This window comes from Xenopus tropicalis, chromosome 1 (genome assembly GCF_000004195.4).
Source record: "Xenopus tropicalis strain Nigerian chromosome 1, UCB_Xtro_10.0, whole genome shotgun sequence".
Taxonomy (NCBI): Eukaryota; Metazoa; Chordata; class Amphibia; order Anura; family Pipidae; genus Xenopus; species Xenopus tropicalis.
In genome coordinates, this window is record NC_030677.2 from 124150537 (window position 1) to 124170953 (window position 20417).

At 37.0% G+C, this 20417-nt stretch overlaps 1 protein-coding gene across 5 annotated transcripts in view; it reads left to right on the forward strand.

The window, feature by feature from the left end:
• Positions 1–20417, forward strand: part of frem1 (FRAS1 related extracellular matrix 1) — a 74833-nt gene that overhangs the window by 32852 nt on the left and 21564 nt on the right. For 3 of the 5 annotated variants that reach the window (XR_001925426.2, XM_002939090.5, XM_031890521.1), the window contains exons 14-25: positions 368–576; positions 948–1041; positions 2812–3064; positions 3583–3780; positions 3915–4100; positions 4810–5006; positions 8181–8409; positions 10032–10176; positions 10645–10786; positions 11194–11389; positions 12352–12616; positions 15720–16134. Coding sequence is in view for 4 of the 5 variants with exons in the window: in XM_002939090.5 (XP_002939136.2) it covers positions 368–576; positions 948–1041; positions 2812–3064; positions 3583–3780; positions 3915–4100; positions 4810–5006; positions 8181–8409; positions 10032–10176; positions 10645–10786; positions 11194–11389; positions 12352–12616; positions 15720–16134 (2529 nt within the window). In the remaining variant the exon portion in view is untranslated. Of the gene's footprint in view, positions 1–367; positions 577–947; positions 1042–2811; positions 3065–3582; positions 3781–3914; positions 4101–4809; positions 5007–8180; positions 8410–10031; positions 10177–10644; positions 10787–11193; positions 11390–12351; positions 12617–15669; positions 16135–20417 lie in introns of those variants that run through there. The other 2 variants (XM_031890523.1, XM_031890525.1) reach the window with 2 other exon arrangements.

The window sequence follows — 20417 nt, forward strand, 5'->3', positions numbered from 1 at the left end:
ATACAATATATTTTTTATATATACAGTATAGAACCAATGGCTTTATGAAATTCTAAACCAGTGATCCCTAACCAGTGGCTTGTGAGAAACATGTTGCTTCCATTTATTCTAAATTCCATAAAGAAATTGAACTTGAAAATATGCTTTTTACTAGTAATTGTCACCTTGTAGTGATTTTTTTCGTTATTTAAGCAGTGTGGTTGCTGTAGCATGCCCCAGTGTATAGAACCCTAATAATCTAATGGTTAGAATTGCTTGCGATCAACACTCTCCTTTACTCTAGTTTTTTGACCACTGAATTTAATTAATTATAGCACATGTTGAACTTTATACTTAAGATGAAATGTTTATTGATAACTATTTTTAGGTGTTTTCATATGATTTGAAAGTTGAAGAAGGTGGTTTCAGCCAAATTACTGCAAGTAACATTCACATCACAGATAAGGACACCAGACAAGAACAAATTAAAGTTATTTTACACAAAGCTCCACTGCATGGTATCGTTCAACTTGATGGATCTGCATTGCAGGAAGGTGACCCATTCACCTGCTTGGACCTCATCACATTAAAAGTTAGGTGAGGATTGATTTACTAATTTCATGTCTTTCTTCACTACAATACCATACAACAATACATTGATAGCAAATGTGAGACCCACAAATGTTTAAATACATACTTATGCATGTAAGATGTGTCCATCAGTCATATCTTTGTTTTTCACTAGGTTGAAGGGAAACATGAAGATACAACACATTAATTTTGTCATTAAATCTTTGTGTGAATTATGTATTCACATAAATGTAGTTATATATGTGTGTGTGTGTCTGTGTTAAAGTTTAATAGCAGAACTTAAGGGAATATTTAAATCAAAATAATATTTCTTTTTCTACTCCTGTATTTTGAGCAATAAAACTGACTGTAACTGCAGCTACAATCCTTCTCAATAGGTACCTTCATGATGGTTCAGAGACCCTACAAGATGAAATCTCATTTATTGCAACAGATGGAATCAATTCATCTGAGTTTATTTTAAAAATACAGGTTAGTTTGATTTAGCAATTAAATTTCTTTGACAACTGGTTTGATGTATGTAGTCAGAAATGAAAATACAGAGTGTCTTTAATCACATGTACATGCCATCTTACATGATATTATTTATGTGGCATAAAGTAGAATGAAGGACTTGTTTGAATCTTCTTTATTATTATAAAATCTAAAAGTCTACTTTTAATTTTATTATCTTTTTCCCAGTGTTAATCCATTACTAAAACTAAGCCAGTACAGTTTCTTCAGTGTAATGGCAAGAAAATAAACCTAGGTTCAATTAATTTTTGAAGTATAAATACAAGCAAGTATGTGGTGTTACCCATAATCAAAACCATAGCAGCTCTTGAATTAAGGATAACAAGGAAATACAAAGGGAACAAATTATATATTCATTAGGGGTTATATAATAAAAGACACTGGGGCTCATTTACCAACAAGTGGGCACATTTGCACCTTGGCAATAGCACAAAGAAACCAATCAGTGATTAGCTTTTTCAGCCAGCTGCAGGAAGAACAATTAAATAAAGATTGGTTGCTATGGGTTCCTGCCCAGGTGCCAATTTGTTCAATGTTGATAAATGAGCACCAGTAAGTTTGCCAAAGTGCGGTAACGAATAGTAACCAATCAGCAGGTAGCATTTGCTGGCACCTATTTAAAAGCAAACATTTGATTGATTGCTATGGGTTGCTGCTCCTGGGTTTGCTTGGCAAGTGCTTTTTAGTACATATGGGCGGACAAGTCAAATTTGGTGACTTCAGAAGGTGCTGTAAAGAGCAGCATAATTATAAAATGCCTACATTTATAATTACACATACTGTAGCTGGTACATGAAGGGGATTCCCCTAAAGTAACGTCAATGAAACTCTTGTGGTTACTCACTGAGCAAATAGTGCCATGAGTCTGTATCCTTATCTAGAGTATTTTTTCCTGGGATAGTTATGTGGCACACACTTTTAGTAACTTTGAAACTCGTATAAACTCGACTTGGTATTTTTTCAAATAAAACATGATCACGACTTGGTTGGGTCAAATGAAAATATCGCGTTTATTGTCCAGTGACCATTTTAGAAGCATTGGCACTTATTCTCAGAAAAAAATGATGTGTTTCACTTGAAACTGGGTGAAATAGAAAACAATGATGGGATTAACTTCCCCTTGCAAGTGTGTTGAAAACCACTCTTGTGTTTAACTTCCCCTTGAAAGTGTGTAGCAAACTGACAAATATCACGTGATTAACTTCCTCTTGAAAGTGTGTGGCAAAAGAACAGGCTGACAATGAATATTCACATTTTTTACCATTTTCGAATTAAAATCAGACATTTCTAGTATTTGAAGCCTTCCATAGGCCTCACTGGTTCTCATCAGATCAAACCTGCCAATTTTTTTTTTGAAAATAAAAAGTTAACTAAACGTTAATAAATCCCAAATTATGGGAGTTTATTTTGAAAAATATTAATTTTTCAGCAAAAAATTCCAAAAAACACAAATTGTTTTGTGAAAAAATATTGAATCATGTACTGACGAAAACCCATTCATAAATCTTGAAAATATCTACACATAAAAAAAAACAACTTTTCTCAAAATATCTTAAATGGTCAAATGTGCCCCTATGTGTGGCATAATGCACTTGGTTCTGTAACAGAGCAAATTATCAGCTTTAAAATTAGGGATTTCCAAGAATATATGCAAAATAAATTTGCCTGCTGTATTGGAATATATTATTTTGTTTATAAAAACCTGTGCTATTCTCTATTTTTTTGCAGGTTTCTCCTATTAATGATGAACCTCCATTTATTAAAGAGAACCTAATTTCCACCATTATTTGCAAAGAAGGGGCAGAGGTAGTCATATCAGCAGACTATATCTCAGCTACTGATGCAGACAGTGATGACATGAAGCTGATATTTATGATCGCTCGCCAACCACGTTATGGCATTTTGCTAAAGGCTGGATCTATCATTGATCAATTCACCCAGAGAGATGTTGTTGAAGGACTGGTACATTATAGACATACAAGTATGTAATGGCATAGCTCTGGTTTGTCTTTAATGATTTTGAGAGTTTTTGGTCAGCCTTTCCCCCTGACTGTAATACAGAATAGCTAACCAAATCTATAGCTTCTTTGTCTGACACATCTGGTGTTGTAAAAGACTTGCAGAACAAAATGGTAATATATAAAAAGGGGCAATGTTTGCCCAGGTGTGGTAACCCAAAGTGACCATTCAGATGTTGTTTTGAAACAGCTGACCAGTAAATACCACATGTTGATTGGTTGCTATAAATTACTAGACCAATAGCACACTTTCTGCCTATTATTACATTACCAAAATAATCACATACTGTATAATACATGGCATCTTCGCTTAACTGCGAAAGACCTGTCCTTTGCACATACTTGGTTTCCCCCATCCTTATCTCTATGCTAAAAATCTGATTTTAGCATTTTTTGGAACCATAAACCCCAAATCCCCAGCATGTTGATATAGCCAGGACATCTGTATTTTGTAACAGCTTGATCATTTTAAAAATTTTAGGTGGCGAAATTGGCTTGAAGGTCTATGTTGATATTATAACACTGGTGGTTTCTGATGCTGAAGCAGATAAACCGCAGAAAAAGTGCTGCAACAATGGTCCTCGTCTGCCGATTTTGCCAAACCATGAGTCTTTTCCTGTATATGATCTCAATGTTACAATTCTGCCAGTGGACAACCAACCCCCATCGGTTATAATAGGTAAGATTAAGGTGCGCGTTCAAAAGCTGCCATTTTCTGTACAGGCCATTCTCAATATAGAGATGAAGAAAAAAAAAATCTGAATTTGTCTAGTGCAACCATAAAAAGCTTTTTAAATCTCTCTTGTGCTGTAGGTGAAATATTTGTAGTCGATGAGGGCAAATCATCTGCCCTCAGTGTAGATCATTTAAGTGCCATGGACCCTGACACAGAAAGTAACAATCTGGAATTCATACTGGTTTCTCCTCCTCGATATGGTTACATTGAAAATGTCCTCCCATCTCCTGGATTTGAGAAGAGTAATATGGGTATAAGTATTGGTACGTAAATATTCAAAGCATTGGCTTCAATAGGCAAAGCTTGCAAAGGTGATAAGAGGCATAAACACTGCAAATTAGAGTAGATCATCCTTTGAGCATGCATTTCATTTAGAGGAATTTGCCTTTTCCGTATCTTTTTGTTTTTACAATAGATGCTATGCATCTGTGATTGCCTTGACATATGGCAATCATTTTTAAGACTTTGCTTCTACAATGAATTTTTGTTATCTTTCCAGAAATGCTCCCACCTTCTCAAAACACATTTGCATTATGCATATATCTGTCAAAACTGAAGTGTTGGAGGCTACATTTTTTTTTATGGGAGTTCTGATAAGAAGAGCGTGAGATGTACAGAGCAGATGGTATGGAAAACAGAAAGGCAGAATAGCTTGCAGTCTATTTGTTTGGTACCTAAAGTATAGTGAGATAATGTGACTTGCCTGGGGGTTGCCCACACTTGGTCATCTTTTCTCATTTATATGCAGCAAAGGTCTTTAATCTGTATATGTGCAGGTTGTTATACTTCCAGAAACAAAAGGTTGTGTATTTTGTTATCATAATATGCCAGTAATGTTTGTATAGATACAATGAAGTAAATACTTTTTTTTTAAAATCTGGTATGTCAATTCATACAGTCTCTTCTTAATAAACATTTAAATAAATGTTAATGTAAATGTAATAAACATGTTAATGATATTCTTTTACTTAGCTGCATTTCTACTCAAGGACATTAAATCTCTGAACATCAATTATGTCCAGTCCCGCCATCAAAGAATTGAACCAACCACTGATCAGTTTACACTGTATGTCACTGATGGCAAACTGCGTTCTGTAGAAAAGCCATTTTACATCGTAATCAATCCGACAAATGATGAGGTTCCGGAATTTTTAGCCAGAAACATAACAGTAAGCATTACCATTATTTAAAGTATAATTTAGTGCACATTTACAACTCTTCAGACTATATATACACACTGCTAATTTATCTCACAAGGGCGGTGCATAGGTAAATACCAAGGCAATGTTAATGTGTTTATTATAGGTCAGGACTGGATGTGCTACTTTTTTGCGGCATGTTAATGCATAGACATGCAAATAAAAAGCAGTGCAGGGTCCCTTTGGCTGCTGCCTTCCTGCTCTCACGCCTGCAGGGGTCACCAGAGGCACATGCTTTAGGGATTCCCAATACATGGGAACATTCTATATATTTATTGTCTGCTACAGCTAGACACATTGACCTACCTGCACAACAAAAACACTACTTATGGCGAGGATTATTGCTCTGAGCAGTCCAAAATGCTAGCTGTGATAGGATTACTCTGCGCAACTTACTTACTTTTCACTGCCTGTGAAAACAAATGTTTTTATTGGGTTCATAATAAGGATTCTTGCAAGAAATCTTGGGATTCAGCCAGATCATAAAGCTAATTCTGGTTCTGAGATAATATGATAAAACTGCACAGTAAAGGAATGACAAGCAGAACTCAATTGAGTAACTAATACGCTCAATTTTAGACGTGCAGACTTTGCCAGTATAAGGGCATCTCTGCAATGTGTCAACTGGGAAAGGCTTTTCATGGGGTAAGACACAGAAGGAAAATGGAACATCTTTAAAACATTGCTTTGTAGGTATACACAACAGTATATCCCCCTTGTAAGCAAGGAGAGGCAGCGCAAAGCAAAACCTTTATGGCTGAATAAAAGTGTTAGGGTCGAGGTTGGTAAGAAAAAACGTGCTTTTAGGGCATTCAAGTTAGCTGGGACAGCAGAAACTTTCATCAGGTACAAGGAAGCAAATAAAGCATGCAAAAAAGCTATCAAGCAAGCTAAAATAGAAATGGAAAGGGATATTGCAGCTAGGAGTAAAAAGAATCCTAAATTATTTTTTAATTATGTGAATAGTAAAAAAATGAAGAAAGAAGGGGTGGGAACTTTATTATCACGGAGGGGTAAGTTGGTTGATGAGAACGGGGAAAAAGCTGAAATTTTGAACTCTTATTTTTCATCTGTCTATACATCTGAGGAGCCAGATAATGAAGGCTTCCCTTGTAATATGCCCAGTTCTAGTAATTTAGCTACTGGCGCATGGGTCACTCGGGAGGAAATTCAAAAGAGACTTGAACATGTAAAGGTAAACAAAGGTCCAGGGCCGGATGGGATTCATCCCAGGGTATTAAATGAGCTGAGCGCTGTGATTGCCAAACCTCTTCACTTAATTTTTCAGGATTCATTGAGGTCTGGCATGGTGCCAAGAGACTGGCGGATTGCTAATGTGGTGCCGTTATTTAAAAAGGGATCCCGTTCTCAGCCTGAAAACTATAGGCCTGTTAGTCTGACATCAGTAGTAGGAAAACTTTTGGAAGGGGTAATAAGGGATAGGGTACTTGAATACATTGCAGTTCACAATACTATTAGTTTGTGCCAGCATGGTTTTATGCGTAACAGATCTTGCCAGACTAATTTAGTGGCCTTTTATGAGGAGGTGAGCAGGAACCTTGATGCTGGAATGGCAGTTGATGTCATCTACTTGGACTTTGCTAAAGCGTTTGATACAGTACCTCACAGAAGGTTAATGATCAAATTAAGGAATATTGGCCTAAAACATAATATTTGTAATTGGATAGAGAACTGGCTGAAGGATAGAGTACAAAGAGTGGTTGTAAATGGAACATTTTCTAATTGGACCAGTGTGGTTAGTGGAGTACCGCAGGGGTCAGTCCTTGGGCCTTTGCTTTTTAACTTGTTTATTAATGACCTGGAGGTGGGCATAGACAGTACTGTTTCTATTTTTGCTGATGACACTAAATTGTGCAAAACTATAAGTTCCATGCAGGATGCTGCCGCTTTGCAGAGCGATTTGACAAAATTAGATAACTGGGCAGCAAACTGGAAAATGAGGTTCAATGTTGATAAGTGCAAAGTTATGCACTTTGGTAGAAATAATATAAACGCAAACTATCTACTGAATGGGAGTGTGTTGGGGGTTTCCTTAATGGAGAAGGATCTAGGGGTTTTTGTTGATAACAAGTTGTCTAATGCCAGGCAGTGTCATTCTGTGGCTACTAAAGCAAATAAAGTGCTGTCTTGTATAAAAAAGGGCATTGACTCAAGGGATGAGAACATAATTTTGCCCTCTTTATAGGTCCCTGGTAAGGCCTCACCTTGAGTATGCAGTGCAGTTTTGGGCTCCAGTCCTTAAGAAGGATATTAATGAGCTGGAGAGAGTGCAGAGACGTGCAACTAAACTGGTTAAGGGGATGGAAGATTTAAACTATGAGGTGAGACTGTCGAGGTTGGGGTTGTTCTCTCTGGAAAAGAGGCGCTTGCGAGGGGACATGATTACTCTGTACAAGTACATTAGAGGGGATTATAGGCAGTTGGGGGATGTTCTTTTTTCCCATAAAAACAATCAGCGCACCAGAGGTCACCCCTTTAGATTAGAGGAACGGAGCTTCCATTTGAAGCAGCGTAGGTGGTTTTTCACGGTGAGGGCAGTGAGGTTATGGAATGCCCTTCCTAGTGATGTGGTAATGGCAGATTCTGTTAATGCCTTTAAGAGGGGCCTGGATGAGTTCTTGATCAATCAGAATATCCAAGGCTATTGTGATACTAATATCTACAGTTAGTACTAGTGGTTGTATATATAGTGTATGTATGTGAGTGTATAGATTGGTAGGTGTGGGTTAAGTGTGCTGGGTTTACTTGGATGGGTTGAACTTGATGGACACTGGTCTTTTTTCAACCCTATGTAACTATGTAACTATGTAGCTATGTCTGTACTGGGGCTTATTTATAAACACTGGGCAAATTTGCAACCAATCACTAAGTAGCTTTTTTTAGCCAGCTGTAGGTTCAAAGCTGAAATCAATCATCTGATTAATTGCTGTGGGTTACTGCCCAGGTGCAAATTTGTCCATTGTTTATAAATGACTCCCATACACTTTCAAGTTTGCATTGGTAGTTTCTCTCATTCTTCTTCCTATTCATGAATAACATTAAAACAATGTATATGCTATCTAGTGTATATTTGCACTTTTTTACTGAGTTCACTGCTAGTTTCTTGGTTGGATGTTTCTGTAGGTTGTTGAAGGACAAATGAAGAAATTGGATCCCACTGTAATAAATGTGTCAGACATGGATGTGCCACAGAACCACTTATACTTTACTGTTATAGAGCAGCCCCGACATGGACTGATTATTGAGGAATCGTATATCAGTGGGCACATGAATAGAAGCCAATTAATAAAAAGGCATCAGGCAAACAGCCTGCCTGTGATACAAGATTTTTCCATGGACCTGCTAAAAAATGGTAGGATTTTATGAGACAGGTTTGAAACTTTTATTTATTTGAGGTCAACAATAAGTTTAAAAGATAAAGCTTATAGTATGCACAGAGGAACTTATTGAAAAAGGGAAATTTTTCAGAATGGATTGTGTCTTTATTGCATTTTAGCAAGTATTAGCCACGTTAATACACTTCTAGAGACCTATCATATTTCTTGTTTTGACTCATTGGTTTTCTACACAAAATGCAATAAAATGATGGTGGTCTTAAAAAACACAAGTGCTTTTAGGTGTGCTGTCTAAGTAGAATGTCTTAGTTCTTGTTCCTATAAATACAATTTTTACACAGACATACCTTATTATACAGGTTGAAAGGGAGACAAATTACTCATAAGGACCATTTCTCAAGCCCCCATAGGCTCACAGTATAATGCAACACCTTTCTAACCTTGTTCCATTGTGAAATGATTTATTCTAGTGGGTGATGCACAGATTCTCTGGAAAGCAAAGGGACTTCAAGTCCCAGAATCCATCACTCCACAATAGAAAGAAGTGAGGGAGGGCTTGCATTACACTAAGGAGTGTGGGGAACTGTTCCCTGCAGAACAGGCAAACTTTCTGTGAAACAAGGTATGTATGTGTAAAAAATATATATTTATTTTTGCAAGTTAATAACATAGGGGTATATATTCGCTTTAAAAGACTGAGCAACACCGAGTTATATTCCAAAAAGATCAATCGTGTATTAAAAATGCATGAACAGCCTTGAGAAAGGTCCCGATGGGGACCAAAATGCAACGTTGGCTGTTCATGCGTTTTTAATACACGATTGATCTTTTTGGAATATAACTCGGTGTTGCTGAAGCAGAGTGCCACCCTGGGTTCACTATATATATATACACACACACATATATATATATATATATACACATATATATAGTTGTTTCCAGTTATTTTGATTTTAGACTGTTTTGGAGTGTTTCATTTTTCTTGGCAACTTTTGTAACAGGAATATATTGGAATAAATGAGCTACATTATATCAGTACAGGTATAGGACCCATTATCCAGAATGCTCGGGACCAAGGGTATTCCGGATAAGGGGTCTTTCTGTAATTTGGATCTCAACAACTTAAGTCTACTAAAAAATCAATAAAACATTAATTAAACGCAATAGGATTGTTTTGCATCCAATAAGGATTATTTATATCTTAGTTGGGATCAATTCCAAGGTACCGTTTTATTTCTACATAGAAAAAGGAAATCAGTTTTACAATTCTGAATTATTTGATTATAATGGAGTCTATGGGAGACGGGCTTTCCGTAATTCGGAGCTTTCTGGATAATGGGTTTCCGGATAAGGGGTCCGATACCTGTATTTCCGACAGTGGTTTTGTGGTGCATAATTTTTTGGGGAATCTTCTCTTATTGCTAAGAAGACTCCAAAATGTTTATATAGTTAAAGTTCAACTTTGAGGGTGATAACCAATATTTGTTGAATGACTTCCATACATAGAGTGTGATTGCAGGGGTAGAAGAATGCCCTAAACAGAACCATTATTTGCAGCTAAAAAAATATAATGTGCTGATGTATTTTTTTGGGGGGGGGAAGGTTTCCAGATGGTAGTTAAATTGCTACTCTCTTGTAGGAATGAAGATGATATACATGCATGATGACTCAGAAAACCTTGCTGACAGCTTCACTATCCAGCTATCTGATGGAAAGCATGAAGTCAGGAGAACTATTTTTGTGAATGTAATTGCAGTTAATGACGAAAAGCCTGTGCTAACCAAGTAAGCGTCAAACTGACAGTCAACATAGCAATATGCCTGTTACAGTAAAGCTTCAGCTAACACCCAAGTTGTTCCTGTGTGACAAAAATGTATTATATTAACTGGCAGTAGTGCTCCGTGATGTGGATATAGAATCTTACAAAAACAATCCTATTTTGTATTGTAGAACTACATGTGCCTTTGCTCCCTTTAAAAGGAAACTTTCCCTTATAATAAGCAGTACCTCTCTATTTTCTTTAAACAATGGTGCCAGCAAGGATTGTGATCTACTAGTATGGTGAGTTAAAATATACCATGCCACAATGCACTACAGAGTAATTTCACATGGATCAAATATAAAAACATATCTCTCAATGATCCTGATTTCTGTGTGACAGCCCCAAATATTAAACCCCCAAACACTCCTGTTTTTTCATTGGTATCTTATTAAGTACAATTAATTGCACAGTATCTGTTTCTGATTTGCAGGCACTGCGATTTGGTGCTAAGCATGGGGGAACAAACTCTTATATCAAGTGCCATACTGTCAGCAGAAGATATGGACACACCCAGGACAAACATTTCCTATGTTATTGACAGATGTCCAGAGCATGGCCAGCTTCAGATGAAAGTATGTCCTAATGTGCTTATATTCTTCTTAGCACAGATTTTTCTTGTTGCATTTTCAGTAAAAATGTTAAATTAATATCTTCATTAAATGTAAGGAGCAGAAGAAAATCACTTTACAGTTATGGGATCTATCAATGGGAATGCTATTAGTGTGATATTTTTGTCATAGATTTTATATTAAAGTGATACTTCTGTGTAAATAGGAATGTATCTCAATAAAGGAGATGCATACCATTCTTTAAAATAAAATAAAAACTCTTAAAGAACACATGCAGCCCAGGCATTCTTATTTAGCATAGCTGCTATGCACAAAGAACCATTCTTTCCACTCACCCGGGGAACTTGACTATGAAATATATTTGTATTATATGTGCATTTTCATTGGTTTTTTTTCTTCTAATTGCTCAGGTCAATAAAAACTGGGTGACCTTGCATACTGGAATGAAATGCACTCAGGAGGACATTGATATGAACCTGGTTAGATATGTGCATACTGGAACAATGGGCTCAAAAAATGAAGACACGTTTACTTTCCACCTTTGGGATGGCGGAAACCGATCACCTGAGATATCTGTTCATATTTATGTCAAGGATATGGAAAAAGGTATAAAAGCTGGTCCTATAATCTTTAATTTTGCAGAATTGTATTGTGTGCTAATATTATAATAAAACAAAATTACCAATTACAATGTAATTAATGAATAACATTAAATATTCACCTTGGTTTAATACCATTAAAAATGCATCATTCTAAGTTCCGTGTCACCATGGACTATATTTTAGCAGCAATTTATCACTATCCCTTCACACAATGCAAATGAACCCCTTTGGAACAAAGCACTGAATAGAATTTTTTTAAGACAAAAGGTTGAGAGCACATTGCCTTTAAATTCAGCTGTGCCCATGACCCACACAAATAGTTCCCTACTTACTGTGGTGAGCTTGACTGAATTCCGGAGTGACTTTGTGGTTGTTTGTCTGCATTCTTGCTCTTGCCTTACACCAACCTATTTTGGACTGTCAATATGGTAAGGAGATGAAAGACCCTGAAAACAATAAGATCCACTAGAGAGATGAGTCAGTGCAATAAAGTGTTGGTTTCATTTAGAGATGTATAGCACTGCATGTAGCAGGATGCATCTCTAAATTAATCTAACTCTTAACTGCACCGACTCAGCTCTCCTGTGTATCTTATTATTTTCATGGTATACTACACTGGAAGTGGCAATTCCAAACCACTGTTTGAGAACTGAAACACTTGAATAATACATAGTTTCTAAGGACTTTATTTGATTGGGGTTAATGACTCTCACTATTAAATTCTCACTTAAGCATTATCTCAACAGATGTTTGATATCTATTAAAGGATGCACGTGAAACAAATGTAGCAGAAATCCCAGCATATCTTTGGATACATGTGATAGGAAAATTAGATTTTAAACCTACATAGGAACAGGGACTGATCTGAATAAAGTACTGTTCATCATGTAAGCACTATATAAATAAGGGTTAATAAATAAACAATAGGGTTTCATGTGTTTTTTTTTTTTTTTTATTTCTGTACAGGAGATATTGCAGTTTTTGTGAAAATGCTTAATGTGTCCAAGGGAGAGAGAGTTATCATAACAACAAATGTCCTTCTCGCCACTGATGGGACCGACAGACCAGAAGAGCTGCTGTATGTGTTATCCTCGCCACCCCAATATGGGCAGATTGAATATGTTAAGCATCCTGGAATCCCCATAACAAGTTTCAGTCAGATGGATGTGGCTGCTCACACAATCTGCTACGTCCACGATTTCAATTCAGCAGCCACTACTGATATGTTTAGGTATGTGAAAAATACTCCTTTTACCTGATTCTACTATAAAGTGATCCCAATGGCTTATATACACTGCAGTATTTTACCATTTATTATTTATCTTATGTCTTTATGACACATGTAAATTAGGTTTAGCTTATTAACTGTCTGTTTTGACATTTGTGAGCTTTGTTGTGCGAACTAAAAGGAAATGGCACCTACAAAGACTGCTTCAGAATGTGCACCACCAGCAAAAAAGACAGATTTAGGTTAGGGCAGAGGAGATATTTACCCTTGGACCCCAACAGTATGACCCTAGAACAAGAAATGTTAATATTGCTGAGTATTAATTTATATACTTGTACTTTAATATCTGCGACAGGACCATATAACCAAGCTATTGTTTCACTACAAGTTCGAGCATTCCATAGCAAAAGACCCACAGGCGATGCTGGGCACTGTACCTCAATACAATGGGCCAGATTCACTAAAGTAGGAATCCGAATCACGAAATTCGATAATTTCTGATGATCGCAAATGTCACGAAAATTCTTTCTGTTTGAATACAAAAATTTGTACTTACGATCCAAAATTTTCGTATCTGAACGTTCGTAAACGGCGGGAAAACCTTTCTGACTTTGAACCTTCAGTGCATGATTTTGGAAGCCTCCCATAGGACTCAATGGCACTCTGCAGCTCCAACCTGGCCCGAAGCTTGAATGAATCCGAAACTTTCGTACTCGTTGCGACAATTACAATGTTGTCGCGCAAATTGTCGCAAAGTACGAAAAAGTTGTGCAAATTAACAAACAAGTTGCAAAAAATACGCACAGTTCTAAAACTTAGAAATAATAAAAAAATTTTGTATTCGGACTCAATCGTACTTTGATGAATGTGCCCCAATGTGTAGGGATGCTAGAGCCCCTTTATTGCTTTGGCCCCCTGTTCTCTTATGACTATCTCACACAAACATGACATCAACCAGGAAATGGCAAATGAAAGCAATCATTTGAATCATCTGGAAGCTTTAAATGAAGTTGCTTAATTAACTGATTGTCCATCCGCATAGGCATAATTCAGTGCATCAAAGAAGGACATATGGTGTGCAGGCACCAATATGAATGCAAGCAGCTGGAATATGAGCCATCTCTTAAATATACCTTATATAAAAACCCTCTGATTGGCTGCTTAACTTATGGGTCCATTACCTGTTTCTATCCCTGCATGAAGCAGCCCCCTCCCTTGACTAACAGCTGCACTTTCATACATACAGACAACCCAGTGAAACATGACCAATTGCAATAGCAGCTGGTCCCTCTTGGTGAAACCCAAATAAAAGTAATAATTATTGTTACAAATCTGCTGCAGTTTTGGAGCTCCATCTAACCATTATCGCACACACAGGCTTAAAACAGATTGTTTGGTAATAGGCGGTAGGTCATTACACTAAAAGTGAATATGTGGCTAGAATGTATATATTTAGACGGCTAGATTGAAATTCATCATAAAGTGACAATTATTAAGATGATTACAGTAGTAATGCAGTATTTATGATTGGTGTAATGAATGAATTATGACACTGAGAATTATCTCTTCAATTTGCCAACAAATAAAGTAATGTCAAATTTATGGCAGCAATAAAATTTAACAGGAGAGCAATATTGAGCATAGAGGTCTTGTGTCAATAGTCCTTTAAATAATTAATAAGCAGAAATTGGACACGTAAATCCTGAGTACTAATGAGTGACTCCAGTAGCCCTTACAGCTGGTAGTGACACCAGCGCACCTGGTCTTACAGAGTTATCTCAGAGGAGGTTGTCACTAGTCCAATTTAGTATTATAAAACACTTTTTTTTGCAGCCTGTTTGAAAATGGAAAGATAATTTAGAACTCTAAGACAAAGGCGGGAACATTTAAAAAACGATTTTAATTAACATTTCTTGCTATAAAAATCTGGCAAAAGACCACTGCAGTTAACCTGGTGTTCCTCCCTTGACTGCATTCAGTGGCAGGCCAGAAGAGCCAGGACGACATTAATTAATGTGTGTCTGAATGATCAGTTTTTATGTTCCACTACTGCATTTTGTCTAAGTCAGAAATATGACTGTGTATTGTCTGATGCCTCTCGCTTGGAGGAAGAATGTGGCACTTCTTATTTGGACAGATGACACCAAGTGATTAGCAACCCCTGACATCAGGTGCCGGCAGGAGAGTGCCAAGTACAGACGCGAATGTCCTCCATTTTGACACGCTGGCTTGATTCTCCATTGAATTGGCACTATTTACTGCTCCTGCAATTTTTCCTCTTTTTATCTTTTCAAATTCCATGACAGATGGCAGCCTCTGTAGCCAGTTCCATCACCATGGAGCTGCAGGCAGCACAGAGGATCTGTAATGTTCAATTGAAGATGAGGCTCCTGCTGAGCACCAAGGACTTTCTCTCAACATTTTAACTATTTCAGAGCATCCCATTTTCCCATAGTGGGGTTTGTTTAGAAACTGTCATGTTGGTTACTTACAGCTGGATTATCAATGCATATTGTCTACCTCTCTGAGAAAACCTGTGTAGAACCTTCTATAGCGCTAGACAACAGAGCTAAGAGCTGGCATGATGATTAATGACATTTCCAGTCATTTTAACCCTCAAATAGTGCAGTTTTCACGGGCACCATTAAGCCATTATTTCTTTAAAATATGTTTTAATCTCAAACAAAGATACAGACAAGACTTTACAAAGAAAGCTTTTCAAGAGCAACTGCAAAACCAATTTGTCCACCTAGTGTTAAGACTGTATTCATTAAATTTTATCATAGGCAAATGTAGAAAATTAATTTTGTTGGATTGCATTTGCCATCTCATCATTTATCAACCCATTAAAAAGATATATTTCTTTTAACCCCCATAACTTTTTAATATTTATATCTCAACATCTTGTTACAGTGGTAAAGGCAAAATAGAATTTTCCTAAGCTTATAATAGTCCCATGATATTATCCATCATTTGGCAAAGTATATTAAGCAGCTTGCTAGGACACACTCAAGGAGAAGCCTTTGAGTAAAGGTGTTGTCATTTCTTTTGTGTAGATGGGGAAACAAGAACCAATGCTGAAGGCTCCCTTGCCTCTTTTTGCCAGATTCCTAGTCAGCAATGGGCTGAAAACGAAACATGGGATCATGAACATCGCACTGGAAACAGTCGATCGAACTCTTCCAACACTATCCAGGAACGATGGTCTAAGACAAGTGAGAGGGTCTATGGAGTGTATTTCCCCGGCCACCCTACAGGCACTGGACCCTGACACGTCATCTCAGAACATTACTTTTCAGTTGGTGGGTCTCCCTCAATATGGGCAATTATACCTCAGAGGCTTTCCACTACAGCAAGATCACTTCACCCAAAGAGATATTGACAATCTAGACATTGCCTATAAGCATGCTGGACAGGATGCTCAAATAGACAGGTTTATGTTTACTGTTACAGACAAAGCAAATCAAGGATTTATCATTAATGGGAAGATTCAGACGGAACCAGTTCCATTCACAATACAGGCAAGTATATCTGCAGGAATGAGATCTGTGGGTAGGCTTAGTCCATAGTTTGAACTTGGAAAATGATGATTACTCCCACATAAAAGCATATATACACAGAGGACAACAATAAACTTCCTCTGATTCCACGTAAACACCCCTACATTTAGATAAACTGACCATTATTCAGATAAGAAGTCCCTGTTGCCTGGCTCCTAAGCATTGGGAGGAACTCAATGGAAGCCCAGAATATAGGGACTCCATAGCTTCTGGATAGAGAAACTATTATATTTGTGTTTCTAGGATTTATTGTGCCTAGGGGACAGCAACTCTGTTTTTATATTCTTTTATAAAATGTTCTTATAAGCTAATTAGGGATTACAAAGCAGATTTTACCCAATAGCTCCACTACCCTCTGCTGTTTGAAAATAATGACTTTGCCACCTTGGAAAACAAGTTTTGCCAATATGGACCATATTTTTAATGAAAACAGGCATTAAGCTTTCTTACATTTGTATTTTCTGACAAACAAACTGCTGCATAGTGCAGGATGGTGATCATCCCACCCAAACTGAATCCCTCATATTTTATTTAATATTTACCACCATAAATAACTTTAAAGGGGCCTGTCACCCTAAGAAAAAACTCCAAATTCTTTTCTATCATGTTAGTTGAGCAAAATAAACTTAATATACACTATACAGATAGTATAAATCTTGTTTTCTTCAGTCTTGGAACTATTCAATCACAGCAAGCAGACAGCTGCCATTTTGTGGACACTGTTAGCTTTTTATCACACCAAAATCTTGTTGGAGGACTAGATGCCTATACCCATGCACTGACTACGTAATTAGGTGATGCGGAGGGAGGGGAAAAGTGTGAAGTGTAGTGACATCGAGGAACTGCTAAATGGAAAGCGAAAGGTATTGTCTGCCCCGCCTCTATGCCTAAGGCATAGGGGCTTGGCAGGCAATATATGATTGACAGCTGGAATTTTCAAAAGCCTTTATAATGGGTATGGATGTGTTATTTAAAAAAAGCAATTTGGGTTTCATGTTTCACTTGAAAATTACTTTTATTATTCAGTCTGGGTGGCAGGTCCGCTTTAACAAAAATATGTTGCTCTGTTGACACTCCCAGAATCCTTAGATAGGACTAGGTAATTTCTTTACATTTTTTTACACACAGGAACTAAACATCACTTCTACTTCTGCCTCTTCTTTTTTTTAAAATGGGGATCACTGACAGCCAAAATACTATTGGCCTATGAAGCTACAATTTTACTGTTACTTTTTTATTGCTTATATTTCTATTCTCTTCATCATACTAAAAATGAATATAAAAGTGAACTACATCTTTAACATTTTTTCACTGACAAACTGTAGAGTTGTACAGGGTTGACTAATATATTTAAAACACAGGTTGGCACCATATCAATAAATGATACACATATAACATGTTTGGATAAATGTATTATGTCATAGATCCTAACTAATTTACAATTCAAAATGGTATGATTCATAAAACGTGGCTAAAAAAAAAACTGGTGCATACGTGGCTACCATCTGGTATTTATTTTCTTTAAAAAAAATACATATATGATTTGCAGTGGCAACTAGAAAGACAGTTATAGGATGTCAGATTTTGTGAAGCAGATAAGCTTCTGTGCAAGAGAGACCTTACACAAGATAAGCACGTTTTACTTTATACAGGTATAGGACCCATTATCCAGAATGCTCGGGACCAAGAGTATTCCGGATAAGGGGTCTTTCCGTAATTTGGATCTCCATACCTTAAGTCTACTAAAAAATCAATAAAACATTAATTAAACCCATTAGGATTGTTTTGCATCCAATAAGGATTATTTATATCTTAGTTGGGATCAATTACAAGGTACTGTTTTATTTCTACAGAGAAAAAGGAAATCAGTTTTAAAAATCTGAATTATTTGATTAAAATGGAGTCTATGGGAGACAGGCTTTCCGTAATTCGGAGCTTTCTGGATAATGGGTTTCCGGATAAGGGATCCCATACCTGTACCATGAGGAACTGCATTTAAGAGCTTAAAGGGGATCTAAACCCAAAGAATAAATCGACTGATGCAAACTTAGGGTGCTTCTCTGAGCAGATTATGTTAATTTTCTATTTTTAGTGATAGTGATATTTTTAGAGATATTTGCATTTTTAGAAGCTAATAACAGGCTTTTGCCTCAACTGAAAGTCAGCAACCCAAGGATTAACTGAATCTAGGAAGTGCCTAGATAAATGCATACACAGTTAGGGCACTCTGTGCCTTCAAAAGGCTGATGAGCTAAAGCTTGCCTAGCAGCATAAAAAAACTGGGAAACTATTATATCTCGGAAACCACTGTAAAATATAAAAGTGTTCAGAGGACCACCCTGAATAAGTTTATATTAATTAATTTTTTAGGGTTTAGCCTTCCTTTACGTCAGGGGTGTCAAACTCAATCACATAAGTCGCCAAATTTCTTATTAAGTTACTGTAAGGTCAGGCCCAGCCACAGTGCAGTCAGGCCATTGGTGCTGCATGGTCAGGCACAGTCACCGGGGGCCACATAAAACAGCCAGAAGGGCTGTAGTCAGCCTGCGGGCCTTGTGTTTGACACGTGTGCTTTACATTATGACCATTTACGTGTCACATATCTCTATGACCTGCTGTGAGGCCACATATAGAGACAGCAACAATCTCTCACAAACCGAACAGATTACTAGATATAATAGATTACTCTGTATGAAAATCACAAGATTGTGCATTAACATTAAAAAGTTTGCCAATGCCTACTAAAGCCTCAGGTATTAGTATAGATTTGTCAAGTGCAGTGCAAATCTTAAAAGCTAATGAATAATTAGCTACTATGAGTGAGTAAACTGCGTCATGTTTTTGGCTGTGTTACTACAAAATCTTTTAGTGCTATAATTTTTAGTTTGTAAAGTTTAAGGTACGTCTGATGGTGGTTCTTTTTTCTGGTACTTAATTGTGGCTAAATGGTTGATTTTAGAAATAATTTTATTAATGTAGATCAGTGATCCCCAACCAGTGGTTCATGAGCAACTTGTTGCCCCCAACCCCTTTGATGTTGCTCCCAGTGGCCTCAAAGTAGGTGCTTGGAGGCAAGTGTTGAATGCATAAAACCCAGTGTAAAGCCAAACAGAGCCTTCTATAGGCTTCCAGCTCTCACAGAGGCTACCAAATAGGCAATTATATTAGTAAATATTGCCCTTTTACATCTTTTCTCTTGATCCACCATTTTGTGATGGGCTGTGTGCTCCCTCAGAGATCACCTGACAGGAAGTAATGCAGCTCTAACCGTAACAAGAAGTGTGGAAGTAAAAGACAGGACTTTGTCTATTAATTGGTAAATGTAATCTAACATGTATGTGTGCATTTTGTTTGTGTGCACCGTAAATCGGATGATCCTGTATGAGCCCTTAGTACTTAAAATGGCAATTTTCTATTTAGGATTATGCAATGGCATATACTACTAAATAAAATATTTTTGGGAAAATAGTCTATGTAAATGAAGCAGGGTTTTACATATGAGCTTGTTTATGCAATATATTTTTATAGAGCCCTACATTGTTTGGGGGTATAGTTTCCTTTAAGTATTTATATGCTCAAATGAAAACTAACTTTACCATGGGTTATCCCTGGTAATTGTAGGGGCCAAGTGTCTGTATTTCTGAACCAGAAATCTGTCTATTTTATTGTAGCAAGGGCATTGGGTGAGGGGGAGTGGCATAGAGTCTGCACCCTCATGTGTCAGCTGATCCAAAAATGTTCCTGGTTTAATCTAGATCCAAGGGCCTAGACAAACTAGGAACAACTGTTATCTTTTTTAGTAATTTATATACAATTGTATGCAAATGTTTGGGCACCCTATCCAAATTACATATTTAGATAATTGAAACAATGTTAATACAAAATTACATTGTATTTCACAAACTTTTGAAAGCCCTGACAGATTGGGGGGTTTTATCGGCTGCAAGCGATAAAGCTCTCAAAACTACCTGCCTGTTGGCATCCATTGGTATCGACAAATGTTATTCTTTTTATATAAGGAGACCCAAGTTTGCGATAGAAGACAGTTTTGCAGGAAGCCACCCCTTACCTTTGAAACACAGGGATCCAAGTGACTGAAGAGCCTGTGTCTGCTTGTGCTAAATATCTGAAAATTATGATTTTATATAAAATATAGTAATTATAGTATCACCCATTTAAATTGCATGGGGACCCAACCCATAGGTTAAGAATGGGTTTTGATCCCAACCCATAGTTTAAATATG